This window comes from Lipotes vexillifer, unplaced genomic scaffold, assembly GCF_000442215.2.
Source record: "Lipotes vexillifer unplaced genomic scaffold, Lipotes_vexillifer_v1.1 scaffold91, whole genome shotgun sequence".
In the NCBI taxonomy this organism is placed as follows: Eukaryota; Metazoa; Chordata; class Mammalia; order Artiodactyla; family Lipotidae; genus Lipotes; species Lipotes vexillifer.
The window spans coordinates 2,561,004-2,579,264 of record NW_006777583.1 but is presented as its reverse complement, the minus strand read 5'-3'; the positions used below and the strand labels follow the sequence as shown (position 1 = coordinate 2,579,264).

Sequence of the window (18,261 nt, the reverse complement as noted above, 5' to 3'; positions counted from 1 at the left end):
ATATTTGCCCCATAATGTAACTGAATTATAGTAACTGTAATACTCAACAACTTTGGACTATTCTCTTTATCAATTTTATCTATAAATGATTATTCACTATTTACTATTGTCCCCAGAAATGTATTTTGGCTTCTTCAAAGTTTATATACAGGATTTTTCCTAATTTCATTTTACTTTTCCCTTTATTTAATAAATGAAATTTATTATTGGCATTTAGTTGAATTTAGAGTGCTTTAGAAATAATCAGAAAAGCTAAATGCTGTTTTTAAGATTTAATACCAAGTTACCAAAACTTGTATATAATAAGTCTCTCATAGAAAAAGATTCCACATGGAAGGGTAAAAGCATAGTTGCAAAAGATATGCCCAGGACCATGCTGGGATCCTATCTTGGGGTTCTGTGCCTTTTGGTTAAACTGTCCACAGTTAGGGCTTGATTCTTCCTGTTCTAAAACCTCTCTTTTTTTAATGGAATTAGGGAGAGGTGGTATGCAAGACAAAGGAAACTTTTATTAACTTCTGCTTTAAATTGAACATTTTAGTTAGTCCAGACAAAAACAAATGGAGTAAAGAATAAATCTATAGGGTGTACAGTGCTTAGTGACTACCTGCAAATTTTCTATTAGAGAAGAAACAGACATCATTCGTTATGATGTACCACTGATAAAAACACACACACATTATGGGTTAACGTCTCATTCGAAAGCAAGCCCCTAAGACTGAGCAGAGTCCCCTAGGGTTATGGGGTGTTCCCTCTGGAGCCTGCTCCTGGCCTGTTAAACTGAGCTGGCACCCTTCTGCCCAGCTCCCTCAGAGCTCCCCACCTACCTCTACAGACTGCCTCCCATCCACTCCCAGGCATCCTCCCACCGCCCTGCTGAGACACCATCCCTCCTTCCACAAGTAGGCAACACCAGACATCTAACCACCCAGGATCATAAAGGGACAGGTAGTTAGGTCCAGCTCACTTTAAAAAGGTATGCTTTGGGGCCGCTCTTGCCTTTTGAGTTGGACCACATTCTGTCTATGGAAGGTGTATCTCCCAGGGCCTCTCACCTTCTAAGGCCCACACTCTGACTATGGAGTGTGAATCTCCCTAACCAAAGCTGCTTTCCCACTTAGTTCTCAGGGCAGAGCCCCCTTGCCTGACCGCTTGTGCATACTGTTATTAGTAAATCTACTTCTTGCACATCAAAAAAAAAAAAAAAAAAGGTATACTTTGGGACAAGAAGTGGGTGTGGAGAGTCTAAATCTGGATGATGCAAACATTTTTGTTTAAGTATAAACTTTATCAGTGCAAAAGAAAATTAATTTGGGGGAACTGGCAACCTCATCATCATGGGGTTATTATGCTCACACATGGCACTGCCTAGCAACAGAAGGAGCAGGCCAATCTCAACATGGGTGTAATGAATCACTCACTGACTACTGCTCACAAATGGTGATTTGATGGGAAGTTATTCACATCTGGTTTAATCTGGAACAAGACTTAAGAGGATTCTGCAGACTCAAATTGAGATAAGCAGCAGGTATTTCACCAACTGCCAGGCTCCAGAACAAAGGAGACTATTCCTACTTATTCAGTTGAATATATACCTTTGTTTAAAAACAAAACAAGACATGATTTTGATAGCCTTGTTTTTTATGACATTTTGCTTTGGCTGTGCTCCAACTTCTACTGCTTCAGATACAGTTGATGAGCCTAACAAATGTAAGAAGGTAGCTATGACAAATAAACAGTGGGATAATCATGGTTGAACTAAATCACTTTAGAAGACCTCAGAGAGACAGCCCAATGTGCCCTAGACTCTGCATGCTAGCAAAAGCTCGGAGTTTTTTGAATCAAGGCATAAAGAGAGAGCACATACGAGCGAGATCTGTGTCTGGATCGTCTGTTGTTGGGGTCCGCCTGGTTTTTTTCCTTTTGTCTCCTTAGTACAGCTTCCCACTGAGGCGCCGAATCAACCATATCATTCTCCGGCCGTATTCTGAAAGAAAGACCATTCATCTAAAATTAACATCCACATATGTGGTGCTTTATCAGTTCATCTTAAACATGTTTTGAAAAGTTATTTCACAATATTACCATAATCACTCAAAGCTAGGAATGTATTAACTGTATTAATATATCCTTAAGTAGATAAGTATATAATATTTATATATAAATATATAAACATATATTGGTTATTTTCAGACTTCATTCCCGGCTTAAAATTTCCTAGTAAAAAGACATGTGTCAAAAACAAAACTCATTTAAAACATATTTAGGGGCTCCCCTGGTGGCACAGTGGTTAAGAATCTGCCTGCCAATGCAGGGGACATGGGTTCGAGCCCTGGTCCGGGAAGATCCCACATGCCACAGAGCAACTAAGCCCGTGTGCCACAGCTACTGAGCCTGCGCTCTAGAGCCCGCGAGCCACAACTACTGAGCGCACGTGCCGCAACTACTGAAGCCCGTGCGCCTAGAGCCCATGCTCCGCAACAAGAGAAGCCATCACAATGAGAAGCCCGCACACAGCAATGAAGAGTAGCCTCCGCTCGCCACAACTAGAGAAAGCCCGCGCGCAGCAATGAAGACCTAACGCAGCCAAAAATAAATTAATTAATTAAAAAATAAAATATATTTAGGTTTCAACCAAAGAAACAGTGGTGTCTGCTACACAATCTTAAATCATGAATCATTTTATACAAATATACTAAGTAAAACAGCAATGAATAGTTTTCCTTTGAAATGCTCTTAAAAATTCACAAATTGTCCAAGTTTTCATGCACAATAAGTGCCAGACACAATTTCCATTTTTTTAAGACACGAAGCTACAAATAAAAAAAGTTAAATATGGTGCATAATGCCTCAGCAACTGAGTAGGCACAGAACATTCTGGTTATGCTGCTCACATGTTTAAGAGGGAATGAGGGCTGAGCACTCAGCACTCAGCGTGGCCAGGGGCCCTGCAGGAAATGTAAAATGAGGGAAAGGGAAACTGGGGGGAGGGGGTACTGGGGGGCACAGGCACTTGCCATGTAAGAGGACGGGACAATGTTACTTAATCCTCTCAGTTTTTAAAAGATAATCCACAAATCTGGATTTTTTAAAAACAAACTCTTCTATTTTTTAAGTAATGGTAACCAATTATGAATGAGAAATACTGTATTGACCTGGCAAAACCCATCCATGGACCACACAGCCTGCAGAAGTTTTGGACTTTTTTTTTTTTTTTATTAACATCTTTATTGGGGTATAATTGCTTTACAATGGTGTTAGTTTCTGCTTTATAACAGAGTGAATCAGTTATACATATACATATGTTCCCATATCTCTTCCCTCTTTGAGTTTCGGACTTTTGATGCATCAAGTCTTTCTAAAAAGAAGGGTGAGGTGTTACAGGGGAGAGAGGGAACCAAGTACTTAATTAAAGCAAGTGCTTAATTAATGTGTAAATAATGTCTGGAATGCACTGCAATGATGCTGTGAAGCCATGAGTATTTCTTGCAAAAATCAAACACCTGTTATTTGAATCTTTGACTTTGAATTTATGTACGTTCTTGAGGAAGCTGCTCCAGGGTGTTTCTTTCACACTGCTGCTCCCGGGGCGTGGAAGAGCAGTATGGAATTGCACGGTAATCATCCCAGTACTGTGACTGCATGAGCATAACTGCTTTGAAACAGAAATGAAAAGAATAGACAAGTGTGGAGTCATTTCTCTCACTGAACAGATGTCTTTCCGCTGCCCTTACAGCACTTAGTACAGACTGTGGGGTGGATATCTGGATTTGCTTATAATGCAAACCAGTAGACGAGTGACATATATTCATCTCACTTACACTTAAACAGAGACAATGGAAAGCAAATTCCAGTTTAAAAAAAAAAGTAGCTTATGGGCTTCCCTGGTGGCACAGTCATTCGGGGTCCGCCTGCCGATGCGGGGGACGTGGGTTTGTGCCCCGGTCCGGGAAGGTCCCGCATGCCGCGGAGCGGCTGGGCCCGTGAGCCATGGTCGCTGAGCCTGCGCGTCCAGAGCCTGTGCTCCGCAACGGGAGAGGCCACAACAGTGAGAGGGCCGCGTACCGCATTAAAAAAAAAAAAAAAAAAAGTAGCTTATAAGGAAGAAGCTATTTAAATCTCTCTAGATTAAAGAGGAATTGTGTTAAGTAAAAAATTATCTGTAACACATTTCAAGTCTTTGAACTGTATATATTTCCTCACTAAAGCTTTCATTCCTAATAGGCTATTATTTGAATATTAACAGGATACAGTCATGGTATTTTTCACAAATTCAAGAACATAGTTCCCTCTTCTAATGACATGTGCAGAGGAAATGAAAACTGAACATATGAATCTGAATATTAGAAACATCTGAAGAAAAATATGAGAAGGTATACGACGAGGTCATAATTAATCACTCTTTGAAGCAAACACTCACTTGAAAATTCCATGTGCGCATACACACACACGTGTATGTATATGTATTTTCATAGCCAGAACCTACACCTCTGAGCCATTCCATGTATCATGTGACAGCCAGGGAGTGACCCACCAGACCTGCTGGGGGGGAACTGTCCTGGAGTCTCCCAGGACTGAGGGATCCAAAGCTAGGAAGAGACAGTGGGAAGGCGTCAGGCTGGCAAGGAGCTGTCTTCCCTCCCACAGGAACCCACACCTTGCATTGCCCGGGGTAGACATAACACCAGGTCCTGGCAACTCCTAAGCCTGGAGTCTTTTAGACTACAGCTTCCATTCTGAACTAAATCGCTGCACAGTTCGTGGACAGGACAAAATTTCATTAATTTTTTTTTTAAATCAGTAAATCAGCATCCTTAAATATTTTTGAGAGGTCAAGCCTGCCAGCAAGGGTGAAACCTGACTGAGGCAAACATACTTTTCCTAGAGAAACATTCCTTAGACAGTTCAAAGGAAGCACAAGCAATATATGCTCATTCTTCTATTGTGGAATTTAGCTGGCTACTTTCATATTGAGGCTTTACTCTGATAACAAAAATTAAAACTCCTGAGACAAGAGCACACATATTTCTTGTACCTTACTAGTAACAAGAACTAAATCAGAAAGAATTTCAGACGACGGCATGCACCTTTAACTTCTATTTTCCTAATGAAAAAGTCGAAAGTGGGCTTCCCTGGTGCCGCAGTGGTTGAGAATCTGCCTGCCAATGCAGGGGACACGGGTTCGAGCCCTGGTCTGGGAAGATCCCACATGCCGCGGAGCAACTGGGCCCGTGAGCCACAATTACTGAGCCTGTGCATCTGGAGCCTGTGCTCCACAACAAGAGAGGCAGTGATAGTGAGAGGCCGGCGCACTGCGATGAAGAGAGGCCCCCGCTTGCCACAACTAGAGAAAGCCCTCGCACAGAAACGAAGACCCAACACAGCCATAAATAAATAAATAAAGCAAACTGTCAACAAGTAAAAATAAATAAACACTATTATAAAAAAAAAAAAGTCAAAAGTGAGGGCAGTGAAACCATGTCAGTTAATATCCTTGGGACCCACATGTTCCAAAGACAGTTGCCCTCTACTGGGGATACTCTTTCATAAATATTCTAACAAGGTACATTAAAAATGTAAGGCTCATTGGAGAGTCACAACAGAAGCATATTCTCCTGAGTAACGGGTGGTGTGGCTGCCTTAGTCTGTAATGAAGTTTGAAATTACACCCTTACAAAAGGCCTCTGGTTAATGGTACCTCATTACAAGAATGAAAGTGTCATTTCTTCCATCACTGAACTGCTCCAGAAAATACAGATGCTACACGGAAAGGAAAAATCCTAGCCCTAAAGGCAAGGATATTGTAACATTGAGTCCTTATGAGGCAGGAGTTAACTATTTTGTTTATGTATGAGTAACTAGAGAAATCTTTAAATGTAAAAGACATATCCTATCATGATTCTACCTTGTAAGCCTCATTTCTCCTTAGGTGTAGCACACACAAAGTGTTGGTTTTTCCTCCTTTCCTGCTACATTTTAATTTTAATGTGGGGATTTACATTATGAAGAATAAAAACACTGTAAGCATTATATCAATATAGTACCTTTTAAAAAGTCAAAACGTCTTATATGACAGTCAGTCATGAAAGTCTTAAGTGGGGAAAGGAGTCCGTTGAAATTTTCACTGGGGATGTATTCATTTTCAAAAGTTATATTTAAAGTTGAACCTCAAAAAATGCTGTTTCTTTCCTGTATCCATTAAGGCAATAACTCTACATGCATCACATTTTGTCTATTTCCTCATGTACAACCAAGGAGAGTTAGCAACTGGGCTAAGAAGCCTTACTGTAAGAAGGTTTTGCTTTTTAATCAAGGTATGAGGGACAGCATCGCTCTAGAACACAGCGTTCTCCAATAATGTTTCAGAATAAGAGAATTCTGATACATTTTCCTCCATGTTTCACCAAACTTCAACACCCTAATTTTTCAGGCTATCCGTGCAATTTAGATATTAACTGCATTTGACACTTAAAGTTTGCAAAAGGTTTGGAAGACAAAACGTCATATAATCGTTTGAAAATAATAATGAAGATAATGAATGTTCCTAGTCTCTTCTTTCCTATCTTCCCAATTATAGTTCTGCCTCTTCTGCAAAATTCTTCACAGTACCAAATGAATTCCTATACCAATCCCCGCGGGTTTTACTTCATCCTCTACCTCTACCCAGGCAGTTTTGTTCTTAATAGGACCTTCCTTTATACCAGTTCTTAATTCATTTCTCATTCACTGAGATGAAGACCATGTGTAATACTGAACTTGAGAAATCTTACAGAGCAAGTGTATTATGACGCTTCCAGGCGATAAGAGCAATACCCATCGCTCCTGAGTTCAGCCTCGTTCCAGCTCTGTCATTATCTGACTCAGAGACCCTCGGCAAAACGCTTAACCTTCTTTGGTAGGTCTGTTTCTTCATCTACTGAATTACTGTAAAGATCCTTTCCAGCTTTAAAATTATGGTTCTCTATTCGTGCTTTATTTATAAGCCATTCAGACACGGTAAAAAAAAACACAAAACTCTCCACTCTTCAGCAATAGCACAACTTCCCAGACAATTGCTTCATACAACCACTCCATCGCTAATATTAAATCTGCAGTTCCCAGCTGACTGTGGACTTGTGTTTCTCATCCACTGCTCTCATTTTTGGATCACATGCTATAAACCAGTCTTCTTTTTTTTTCAGTGGTTTTTCTTCCCTTGGGAAATTTATGTTGGTTCCAAGCATCTGTCGACATACTCCCTGAAGACCAGCAAGCAAAAAATTCATTTGCTTTTCCCACCTTCCCCCACCATCAATAAATTATTCTTATTTGCTCTTAAAGGTGATTCTATCTCTTCCACTTACTCCTTATGCTCTCCCGGCTAAAATGGGCTGCGTTTGGTACCATCTCCCTCCCCAAACTCTCCTTCTGTTTTCATGATCCTTCAACCTGCTCTGCTTTTAGTCATCTGACAACATTCCTCATTTGCTGCAGCTCCGCACTTCCACAGTCATCTCTGTCAACTTGGATTATACTCTGGAATCCCTAAATAATCCACATCAAATGTCTAAATCTTAATACAACTTATTAAAGTGGAAATCAGAACCCTGTGCCATCTGTACCATGGTGAATATCATTTCCATTGGCTCTGCACGAACTGCTCTCTCCCTACCCGCAATTTTTACCTGGTTTGCAGCCAGCCCGACACTTCAATCAGGGACAGGGACCGGGCAGGAGGGAATGCTTGCAAGGAAACAGTTACCTATCTTCAGGCCATGTGGAAGAAACGTCCCTTGGTTTAAGTTTGCCATCATCAAAACCACATTTTTTCCCTAGGGCAGAGGGACAGGAATGCTTTGCTTTGTGTTATCACTCTAACAACAACAAAACCCTGCCAAAGCCGTGATCTGGATCTCCCTGGCTCAAATGTATTGTCCCTGTTAGCTGCAGTGCCACAGAGGATGGTTTCTTTCCTTTTTCAGAAAAATAATATAAAAGACCTGTGGAACACATTTAAAATACTTCAAACCATCTTAATCCATTATTCAGATACAGATTCTAAAAGACATCTAAAAAGCAGGAGGAAACTCTAACAACATTTGTGGCAGAACAAATTCATGTTAGAAATACTGACTTCTTTATTGTTAAAGGGAGCTGGGCCCCACTTTGCAGATCCAACAGGACTTCAGATAACACTGAGCAGCGCTGAACATTCTCATCAATCGAATAGTACCTGCCCATGCAGGGCCCTTTGTGCTTTTCAAAGTGCATCCATTATCTCAGATCTTTACGGGGCAGGTATTATCCCACTTTGCATGTGTGAAAATTAAAACTCAGAGGGTGAAGGAACCAGCTCCTAGGCACAGAGATCTTCAAAGCATCTTCAAAATTCATAACACACCGTCCCTCGTTCTTTGTTGTGAGCTCTATTTCACCCACACGCGCACACATGTGTGCACACACATCACCTCAGGTATATAACTCATGTGATTATGATGCAAACATCCCAGAAGGAAATTTGAGAAAGGCCCAAATGGTCCCCTTTTGCCAATTTATTCTAGTCCAGCATTTACCCCCATCTTCTCTCATTTCTCTTACCCTTTTAATCCTCACCAGGCTCCAGAGTTACTTCCACTTTTATGCTTATGCAAAAAACACCAGACTAGTTCTCTGCCTCACTGCCCACCTCCTCCAAATCTCCCACTTCAAATCCTAAAAGCCTAGCAACACATCAAAGCTAATGACTGAGTAATCCACAGATCCTCCCCAGTCAATGCCCAAAGGAGGGCTGATTTTCATCAACAGCACAAAGGATACTTTGCAGACCGGTTTCTTTGAACGTGAAGGATATCTAATTAAGCTGAAGGTATTTTCAGGGAAAGCTGGTTTATGAAAGGCTTCACTCTGATAGGTCTACCTCTTAGGTCCTCCTTCAACATACACTGTGGGCAAGTCCTGAGCATGGCCCAGGGGCTCAAACCCATAAAGACCAGCTGACTGACCCTTCTGATCTTAGGTGCAAGATTCAAAATTCTAACTAGTAAAACATAATGCAATCTAATATTCACATTAACTTCATGCTGCTTTGTACTTGGTAGGTTTCCAATTTGATGAATTTAATTCAACCAATTTTTTCACAAATCGGTATAACAAAAAGTAATCTGAAAAGAAATTTACAGGCTTTTAGTTTTCAATCCTACCAGTGAATTGAATCCTACCAATTCCATTTCCCAATATCAATCTATCTCTCACTATTTAGATCATAATGACCACTTCATAACATTTTGGAGGTCAGACACCCCCTTAAGAATCTGATTAATTCTACAGACTATCGCCAGAAAATTGTATACTTAGAAACACAAAGAATGTTACATACAATTTCTTGGGGTTATGAGACCCCTAAAACCTACCCATCAATCAGAGGGTAAGAATGCCTGGTCTGAAAATACAAATGTGTAAAGTTAGGGTAGATGGGGAAATGGAAGACAAGGTTAAAAGAAAAGTGGAAAAGGTTGGAAAGAGGGTGTAGGAGAGGTGGGGACAGCCAAAGAAAGAGGCAGTGACTCCAAAATTAGATATTAAACTGTCCGGCTCCCTCCGCCGAAGTGCTATCACCTCTCAGATTTCATTTGGTCTTTGCAGTAACTCATTCAAGAAAGCAGATCAGGTAGTATGCACTCCATTTTAGGGATGAGAAAGCTAAGTTTAAACTTGTTAAATGAGCTGCCCAAGGTCACACAGCAGGACATGGCAGAACCAAAACCCTGACCCACACCCTTGGGGGTTTTTTGACACATCACTGGCTCCTAAACAGAGACAGAAGTCAGAGAAGACAGGAAAGAAAGAGTGAGAAAGAAGCTAAGAAAAGAAAAAAAGGGAACTGGGTGAGGAAAAATAATGTGATATAGTAAAAAGGGAGGCAAGAGAAGAGAAATGAAGATGAGGGTGTAAGTAGAGACACTGAGGGGAAAATAAGGACTGTCTGTCATCTGAGATGTTATCACAAGAAACTGTGCTCCAACTTCCAGGTATTATACAAAGGGAGGAAAAATGTATTTTCTCAAATCTTAAAATCTAGAGAACTGTAGGTACCCATGCAGATTATGAAAACAGTAAGGAAGCAACAACTGAAGTGAAAGGGGATTAAGAAAGACATAAACAATTCCCCAAACAAAGGAGGCTGGAAGCCTCTGGTGTTGTCAGAAACTTCTGTGGAATGAAACCCTGCAGTTACTGCACAGCCCTCACCCATCTGGCCTCATTAGCTCTAGACCCAAAACTGACAGAGGGGGTGCTTATCTACAGTTATATTTTTCTAAAACTGAATCTAAACAACAATCCTTGTTTCTGATACTAGCCTTCCAGAGTCGATGTGGATTATGATTTTTTTTTTCATGGTTGTTAAAAGCCACAACTACTGTTTTGGATAAAGTTGATCTGTGAACATTGTCTTGTTAACTTGTGTTTCTCCGAACACAAAATCTGAGATATTGAAATTGTCATCCATGGGAACAGCAAGGCAGCTTAAAATCCAATGGGTAGACACTGTGAAAAAACAGTATTTACACAGAATAGTCTCCAACCTAATAGGAGAGACCGTCCTTATGTTAAACAAACAAACAAACAAAAACAAAAACAAAAAAACAGCAAGAAAGAGTAGCATAGGGAAGAGCATCCCAAAGACCACACACAGTCTCCAGAAAGTCTCTCTGGAACTCTGTCCAGAGTTCCACTGGACACATCATGGGCTTGAAAACAGTGCCTGAAAAGCAAATGTGCACAGTCTTTGTTCCTCTGCCTCAGGCTACAGTTCCCCTGGGGACACAGGAAAGCAGGGTGTGTCGGGTGCAGGCTCTGGTTTCCAAAGTGAGGAAGCATCCAGGGCTGAATTTAGAGACCTTGCTGGCAGGAAGTAGAACATCAGCATGTTCAAGATTCACTTTGCCCCATTCTAGGGCTACCAGAGTCCTTTAATAAAACCACAAAAGATGCTGGTGAGAGCCTGGCTGGGTCACGCTCCTGACCAAAGTAAGGAAGGACAACTGAGGTTGAAGAGATTCATTCTCTCCCCCAAAGTAGAATGTCAGACATCATTTGACAACCCTTCATTACAGACACAAGACATACTGTGTCTGTAATGGGACCATCAGCAGGGCCGCAGTATAGATACTCAGACCCTTGTATCCCGAGGTGGAATGACTGGGTTCTGGCAAAATTTTAAAGGCTAATAGTGAGACGGAGGGGTTAGCGGCAGCATTGCGTAATGGGTACGTGGCACCCAGGGGCAGTGTAATATGTTGCACCATCTTTCTCTGCACACTGTACCTACACCAGGATTTTCAGGAGTGGATATTGGAACTGCAAGACATGTGTCTTCCTCTGCCCACTTTTTGCTATGCCCCTGAGAGCTAGAGTCCAAAGCTCATCTACTACAGACACAGCCAACTTGTATAACCCTAGGGCAATATCTCTGCAGGTAAAAGAAATGATTTTGAAAACCTTTGTGTCAGTGTGTTTTGAAAGCAATTTCTCATTAATAGCCTTACAAAGTACATTTGCATTTAAACATTCAGAACCACCATCATTCTAAAATACAGTACAAAGAAAGCCAGTCTAAAAAATTGTTCATGAAATTGGGGTGGGAGGAGAAATTGGGGTAGAGGGAGAAAACACCTAGAAGGAATATTGAAGCCAGTGCCCCTAGATCAGTAATGAGCTATTTAGGAACTTGTTGTCAACCTTTAAATAGTGTTTCATTTTAATAGCAAATGTCACCATGAGCACTTTTGGCCTGAAAAGACACTGTTTTTAAATAGGTTACCTTCTGAGAAGTTGCAAATAGAGCACCTATGAGCTCAACTTAGAATACACCAAGCAAAACAGAAATATATTTATTAAGATACTGGCTTGATCAGTAAGTACAAATGGGGGAGGGAGGCTGTTTTGTTTATTTGTTTTGCTTTGTTTTGTGTTGTTTGTGCAGAAATACTGAATTTTAGAGCAGGAAGAGGGTACCTGAGGGAGAGCTACCCTCCACACTTGGCTTTTTATAGATAAAGAAACTGAAATCATTTCCTTGAGAAAGGTGTCCTTACACACTGAGATCTCACCTCTATCTAGTGTGATGCCAGCCCCTAAGAAGGCTCCACATGGAAAGCTTCCTAAGAAAATGGCCCACTCTTACAATGCTATCTGGGCTGTTATTACACAGGCTTTGTAGTTAGAGAGGGAGGCCAGTTCAATGCATGACCAGCACAAGAGCTCTGAGCACTAAAGAAGGACCTTGGAGATTATCTTATCCAACTTCCTCATTTTACAGAGGAGAAAAAGACGGCCCAGAAAAATAAAGCAACCAAGCAAGACTCCACGTCAGGTGAGAACTGGTTTCCCAACAGTGGCCCTACGGACATTCTTGAGGCCAGATATTTCTTTGTTGTAGAGGTCTGTCCTGTTCATTGGAGGATGTTTAGCAGCCTCTCTAGCCAGCAGCAACCCCCCCCCCTACAGTTGTGACATCCAAAAGTATCCCAAAACATTGCCAAATGTCCTCAGGGCACACAGGGAAAGACAAAACTGCCCCCATTTGAGAACCACTGGGTTGGAAACTGGCATAACCAGTAACCAAATCCCTCACCTTGCCGACCTGGTGCTCTTTCATTATATGATTACTTGTTTTCAAATAAGTACTCTGGAACTAGGAAGAAGTGATTAGTGCTTTAAGCCATCACTGACATTGATTACATGTCAAATCATGTTATTAACAAGCTCTTAAGAATAAGTCTTAAAGATATGAACTAATTGCATTTACCCATCTAACTGTGTGCGCCTGGCACGAGTATAAACACGTATTTGCATGTACACATACATAAGGCTGAAACTATGCAACTATGAGTGTCTCGTTTTTTGGCTGGGCAAAGGATAGTGACGTCATGTTAAAAGACACTTCAGGGAGAAATCGCTCTACAAATGGTAAAATTTCTTACCACCCTCAAACAAATTCACCACGTGTTGTACCTAAATATAGGTCATCATTTTTTTTATTAACAAGAAGGAACCTCACTGTCAAATTGTTTAATCATCTTATTATAAAGATAAGAAACTCAGTCCAAAGAGCTGAGGTTTCCTAAAACCGTGCTTTAAAATCATGCCAGATTCCTTCTTAAACACAGATGAGAAAAATCAGGCATAGAAATTCATAGGACACACAGCTTCTATGACCAGTGGTAGCCTCTGATTTCAGAGCTCCCGTTAACCACGACCTTCCAATATTACCTGTTTCTCTTTTTCCGGTGTTCTCTATTAGAATTTTCTGATTCACTACCACTGCTTGTGTTACAGCGTGAGCGCGACCTGAAAACAAAATAAGAGCAAAAGGAAAAAAAAAAACAAAACCCACATTTATGACAAATGAAAAATTTCAGAAAGGTTCATGTTGATTCTTTAGAATTAATTTTGCAGTAAAATTACTAATCCAAACATAAGTAGCTGTCGTACCCTCTCCCAGTCAGAGTTTCTCAGTTCAGCCAGGCATCTGAATGTCTACAGAAATGAGAGCAGATTAAAGCAAATGTCACCATGCTCCCTGAAGGGACCACAGAAACAAATACTTCCAACAGAACTCTGACGTGGAAAAGCTAAAAGCCCCTGGGGTGGACTAAATATGGACACAAAGTCCTGTCAAACCCCTACCTTCATGGAGAAAGGGAGAGTTTATTTCCCCTCCCCTTGAATTTGTGCTGGTCCTGTGACTGATTTTTACCAACAGAAGAAGGTGTAAGGGATACTCTGCCAGTTCTAGGACAGTCTCTTAACAGGGCTGGTAGCTTCTGCTTCCTTCCAGCCACCTAAGTTAGCCAGGTGCAGAGACCACAGGCAGAGAGAGGTCCCAGATTGCCAGCCATTCTGCCAGGGACTGGCTAGACTAGCTAACAAACTGCTCAATCAACAGAATCACACAAGATATATATGGTTGTTGTTATGTTCAACCACCAAGTTTTGGGTGGTTTTAATGTAGCAAGAGATAACCGAGGGAATTCCCTGGCGGTCCAGTGGTCGAGACTCCACGCTTCCACTGCAGGGGGCACGGGTTTGATCCCTGGTCAGGGAACTAAGATCCTGCATGCCACCGCACGGTGCGGCCAAAAAAAAAAAAAGAAAGAAAGAAAAAAAAAAAGAGATAACTGAGACAGCTCCTCTAAGACAAAAGGAGCAGAAAAAAGAAAAAAAGAGAAACTCCTAAGGACGTTAAGAAAGGAAGACTGAGAACCAGTTGAAGCCAAAATTGATATTTCAAAGCTTAAAAAAAATTATAATACTCTTAAAAAAAATTACAATACTCTTAAAGCAGCCACTAATAAAACAAAACATTTTCCCCACTCCTGACTCAGGTCTGGGCTGTGCTAATCTGCTAAGCCCCCTCCCTCTCCCTTGACCCTCCTTCCAATTTGTTTTCTTTACCTCCTCCTCTGCTTTAGATCTGAGTCCTCACCACTGTTATGGGCCTTCCTATGGAAAACAAACAAACGAAGACATTAAGGAGAATAGAAAATTATCAGTTGGCTAAGGAAAGCATACCAAAATGAGTTTCACTTCAGTTAACGTACATCCCTTACAGAGTCATCCATTCACCAAACACGTCAGTCACACATATATGCTCAGCCCTACAACTGGTCCCAGAAACATAATACCAACTGGCCTCAAGAAGCCAGCAATCTAGCAGGGGCTACAAACAGACCATAAATAACTAGGTACAACATGTCTGGTGAGTTCCATTCATCCAATGAAGGGGTTCATCTGTAGTTCCTAGGTCTGCAAGTGAAACCAAGTGCTAACCTAATTAGGCCCACCAAACCTAACCTGCCTCTCATACTTTTTTGGGGGGTGGGGTGGGTGGGAGTGGGCTGTGTCGGATCTTCGTTGCTGCGCATGGACTTTCTCTAGTTGCAGCAAGCAGGGGCTACTCTTCATTGCAGTGCAGTGGGCTCTAGGAGCACGGGTTTCAGTAGTTGTGGCACACGGGCTCAGTAGTTGTGGCTCGCGGGCTCTAGAGGGCAGGCTCAGTAGTTGTTGCGCACGGGCTTAGCTGCTCTGTGGCCTGTGGGATCTTCCCGGACCAGGGATCGAACCCGTGTCCCACGCATTGGCAGGCGGATTCTTAGCCACTGCACCACCAGGGAAGTCCTGCCTCACGTGCTTTCAATTGGTTTTAAACTAGATGCCCACAGCTTCCTTATACATAACACCTCTAACATATGGGTCACAATAGTAATGGTTGCTTAAGTTGTTTTTCAGGAACTTGGAATTAGTTCTTGCCCAGTTCAGACCGGCTGAAACCACTCACCATTCAACTGGGCCTGCGTGAGTGTCCAATGGACGACCTTTTGATGTCAGAGGGCCAAAACCTCCACCCTCAGAACGTGTTAACTCCACTATTTTTTGAACATGTGTCCTATGAAGAGCCATGAAGCTCGACTACATTTGCACAGACCACCAATTACCTCCCTCTTCTTACCTCCAGTCACCTCTCCCCACGCCTCAGACCACCCTGTCTCTTTATCCCATGAATAGCCCTAAGCCCTATCTTCAGGGAGGCAGATTTGAGATTTGTTCTCCCTTCACCTTGCTTGGCTGTCTCGTGAATAAACTGTTTCTCTGAGGCAAACCTTGGCATCCCAGCATTTGGCTTGCTGAAAAGTTGGGCAAACAAATCCAATTCAGTAACACAATCAACCAAGCCAAGTTCTGCCATAATCTGACATCAGCTCTCACCCAAATGCCTGGCCTCCAACGTCCTGGCCTCCAGGTCCCTTGTCATCTTCTCTAATGACCTCTTCACTACAACTCAGCAACCCCATCATGGTCACACTTTGGACTTTTATCACCTGTAACCACCCACAAACACTCTGCTCTCTGACTGAAATCTCCTCTCCTTCCTGAATACCACTTCCTATTTACCTTCAAACAGCTTCGATGGGGCACTCTGGTTAAATATGCGGGCTCTGTAGTCCTGAATGTGAATCCCATCCCATCCATTGTTAAGTTGTGTGATTTAAACAAATTACTTCTCTACTGAGCCTCAGTTTTAATAATACTTCCCACACAGGGTTGTTATGAGGATAAAATGAATTAATATATTTAAAATGCGCAGAGTAGGACCCGGCCCACTGTAAGCACTCAATAAATGCTGGCTATTATTAGTATTACTATTATTGCTTATTCAATGACTTCCGTTCTATCTTTCTTTGACCTCAGTAGTCTATAGACCTTGCAACTTTCCATCAGTTCCTCACCTTTTTTCGTTCCCTCCCTGACTCAGCTCAGATTTCCATCATCTCAATAACATGTATTCCAGTACTCGAAACTTCCTCCAACTCTGTTTTTTGTTCAGTCTTTTGGTCAAAACCCCAAGTATGGGTGAATCCAATGCTCCAGGTTCTCTGAGCCAGCCGGCAAAAGCTGGCCGAGCAGTGCTGGATGAAGTTACATAAAAGGGCATATTAGCTACACTACAAATCCATTTGCATAACCTCAAGTAGATCTACAACATGACCCAGCAATCCTACCACCTTTCTCTGATCTAAGTACTCTCAGTCTCTGTAAAGCAGTTTCAAACTCTTTTCACCTTGCAACCCTCCACTGCTTCAGCAGATGACTTTGTGTTCTCCTTCCAAAGTGAAAAGTAGCCAGCCATCAGATGGGAACTCTTTCCTCTTCCTGTTACCAAAAATAAAACTGACCAACATCTCTCTCTCTTATTTACGGAACTGTCCTTATAATTAAGGTCAGTCCCTTCACCTGTGCTGTGTGGGTCCCATCACCTCTTATCTACTCAGTGACTGTCATTAACTACCCTCCTATCTCTCACATATATTCAACTTGTCCTCATAGCAAATTCTCTTACCAGCTTTTCAACATTCTCAAGTCTCTCCTATTTAGACATACACACACCTACTTTGACTCCACATCACCCATGATTTCCTGCCCAGTCTCTCCTCTCTCCCTCAAAGCCACACTTCTTGAGAGAGGTGTCTATGCCCTTTGGTCTCCACTTCCTTACCCTTTGTTATATGTGCCTTTGCACGCCAGTCAGGGCAGACATGGCTCTTTAATGCCACATTCATGACTTTCATTCCCCCATTTTCCTAACATAATTATATCAAATAACATAACATTGATATGTAAACACAATTATATAAGTAATGTTTACAGATGATCTAAACAGTGTTTCGGAACACAATTCCATTCTTGTATGGGTTTAAGTTTTTCTTAGCTATGATAACTGCCTAGTTTTCTACATACCTATCAGCTGCTTAGTTTTCCTTGTGCTTCTCACTGACTCTTCATCCCAACTCTGAGAAAACTGCAAAGCTCCTCCTGAGATGCATGAATACTCAGATAATCTGCAAGTTAACATTTACATCCCTCCTGGAGCCCTCTGCCCTCCTGCTCATATGTGACCAGCCTGCTGTCTAGTACTGCTGCACAAATGTCACTTCGATTAATTCTCTTCACCATGAACCAGGGAATTCCTTTTGCTTCTGTTTGATGGTTCCCATATTTCCAGTTCTCATGGCCTCTTGTCTTGGTTTTGGTGGAACTTCCAGTTGTTGACAGAGAAAACCGCGTGGCAGGTACATTATTTTTTTGTTTGTTTTGAGAGCTGAAATTTCTGACAATGTCTTTATTCTACACATATAATTATGGTTTATCTGGGCACAGAATCCTAAATTGAAAATAATCTTCCTTCAGCATTTTGAAGGCAATGCCTCATTAGCTTCTTTCCCTGCGTTTGCTGTTAAGCAGCCCAATGCCATGATTCTGATTTGTCACCATTTGTGCATGGACTTTCTTTTCTCTCCCATTTTCCTCTCCGACACCAAGTTTTAAAAATTCTTTCTTAATCTATAATGTTTTGAAATTTAATGATCTTGGTATGGATCTAATTTTTCAATCTAGTATGACAAATACTCAGTGGGTTCTCTCTATAGAGTTAAATCATTCCACTCTGGGATTTTTCTTTTTTTTTTTTTTTTTTTTGTATTTACTATTTCTTTAATAGTTTCCTCTCCTGCAATTTTTGTCTTTTTTCCCTTAGAATTTTATTAGTCAAATGATTGATATCCAGGTTTGATCACTTTTAATCCTTGTTTCCATGGGTTTGTTTTGTTTTGGTTTGGTTTGGTTCTACTTTGGGAAAGATTTCCTTAACTTTATCTTCCAAACCTTCTATTAATTATGTAAAATTCTACCCCACGAATTTAAAATCTGAAAACTCTTACGCAC

At 41.4% G+C, this 18,261-nt stretch overlaps 1 protein-coding gene across 1 annotated transcript in view; it reads right to left on the bottom strand.

Moving 5' to 3' along the window:
- Window positions 1-18,261, bottom strand: part of EPB41L4A (erythrocyte membrane protein band 4.1 like 4A) — a 253,773-nt gene that overhangs the window by 20,944 nt on the left and 214,568 nt on the right. Inside the window, exons 16-18 of the mRNA XM_007451202.1 lie at window positions 14,437-14,484; window positions 13,252-13,329; window positions 1,868-1,987 (exon numbers count right to left, since the gene is read on the bottom strand). Coding sequence (XP_007451264.1) covers window positions 1,868-1,987; window positions 13,252-13,329; window positions 14,437-14,484 — 246 coding nt within the window. The remainder of the gene's footprint in view (window positions 1-1,867; window positions 1,988-13,251; window positions 13,330-14,436; window positions 14,485-18,261) is intronic.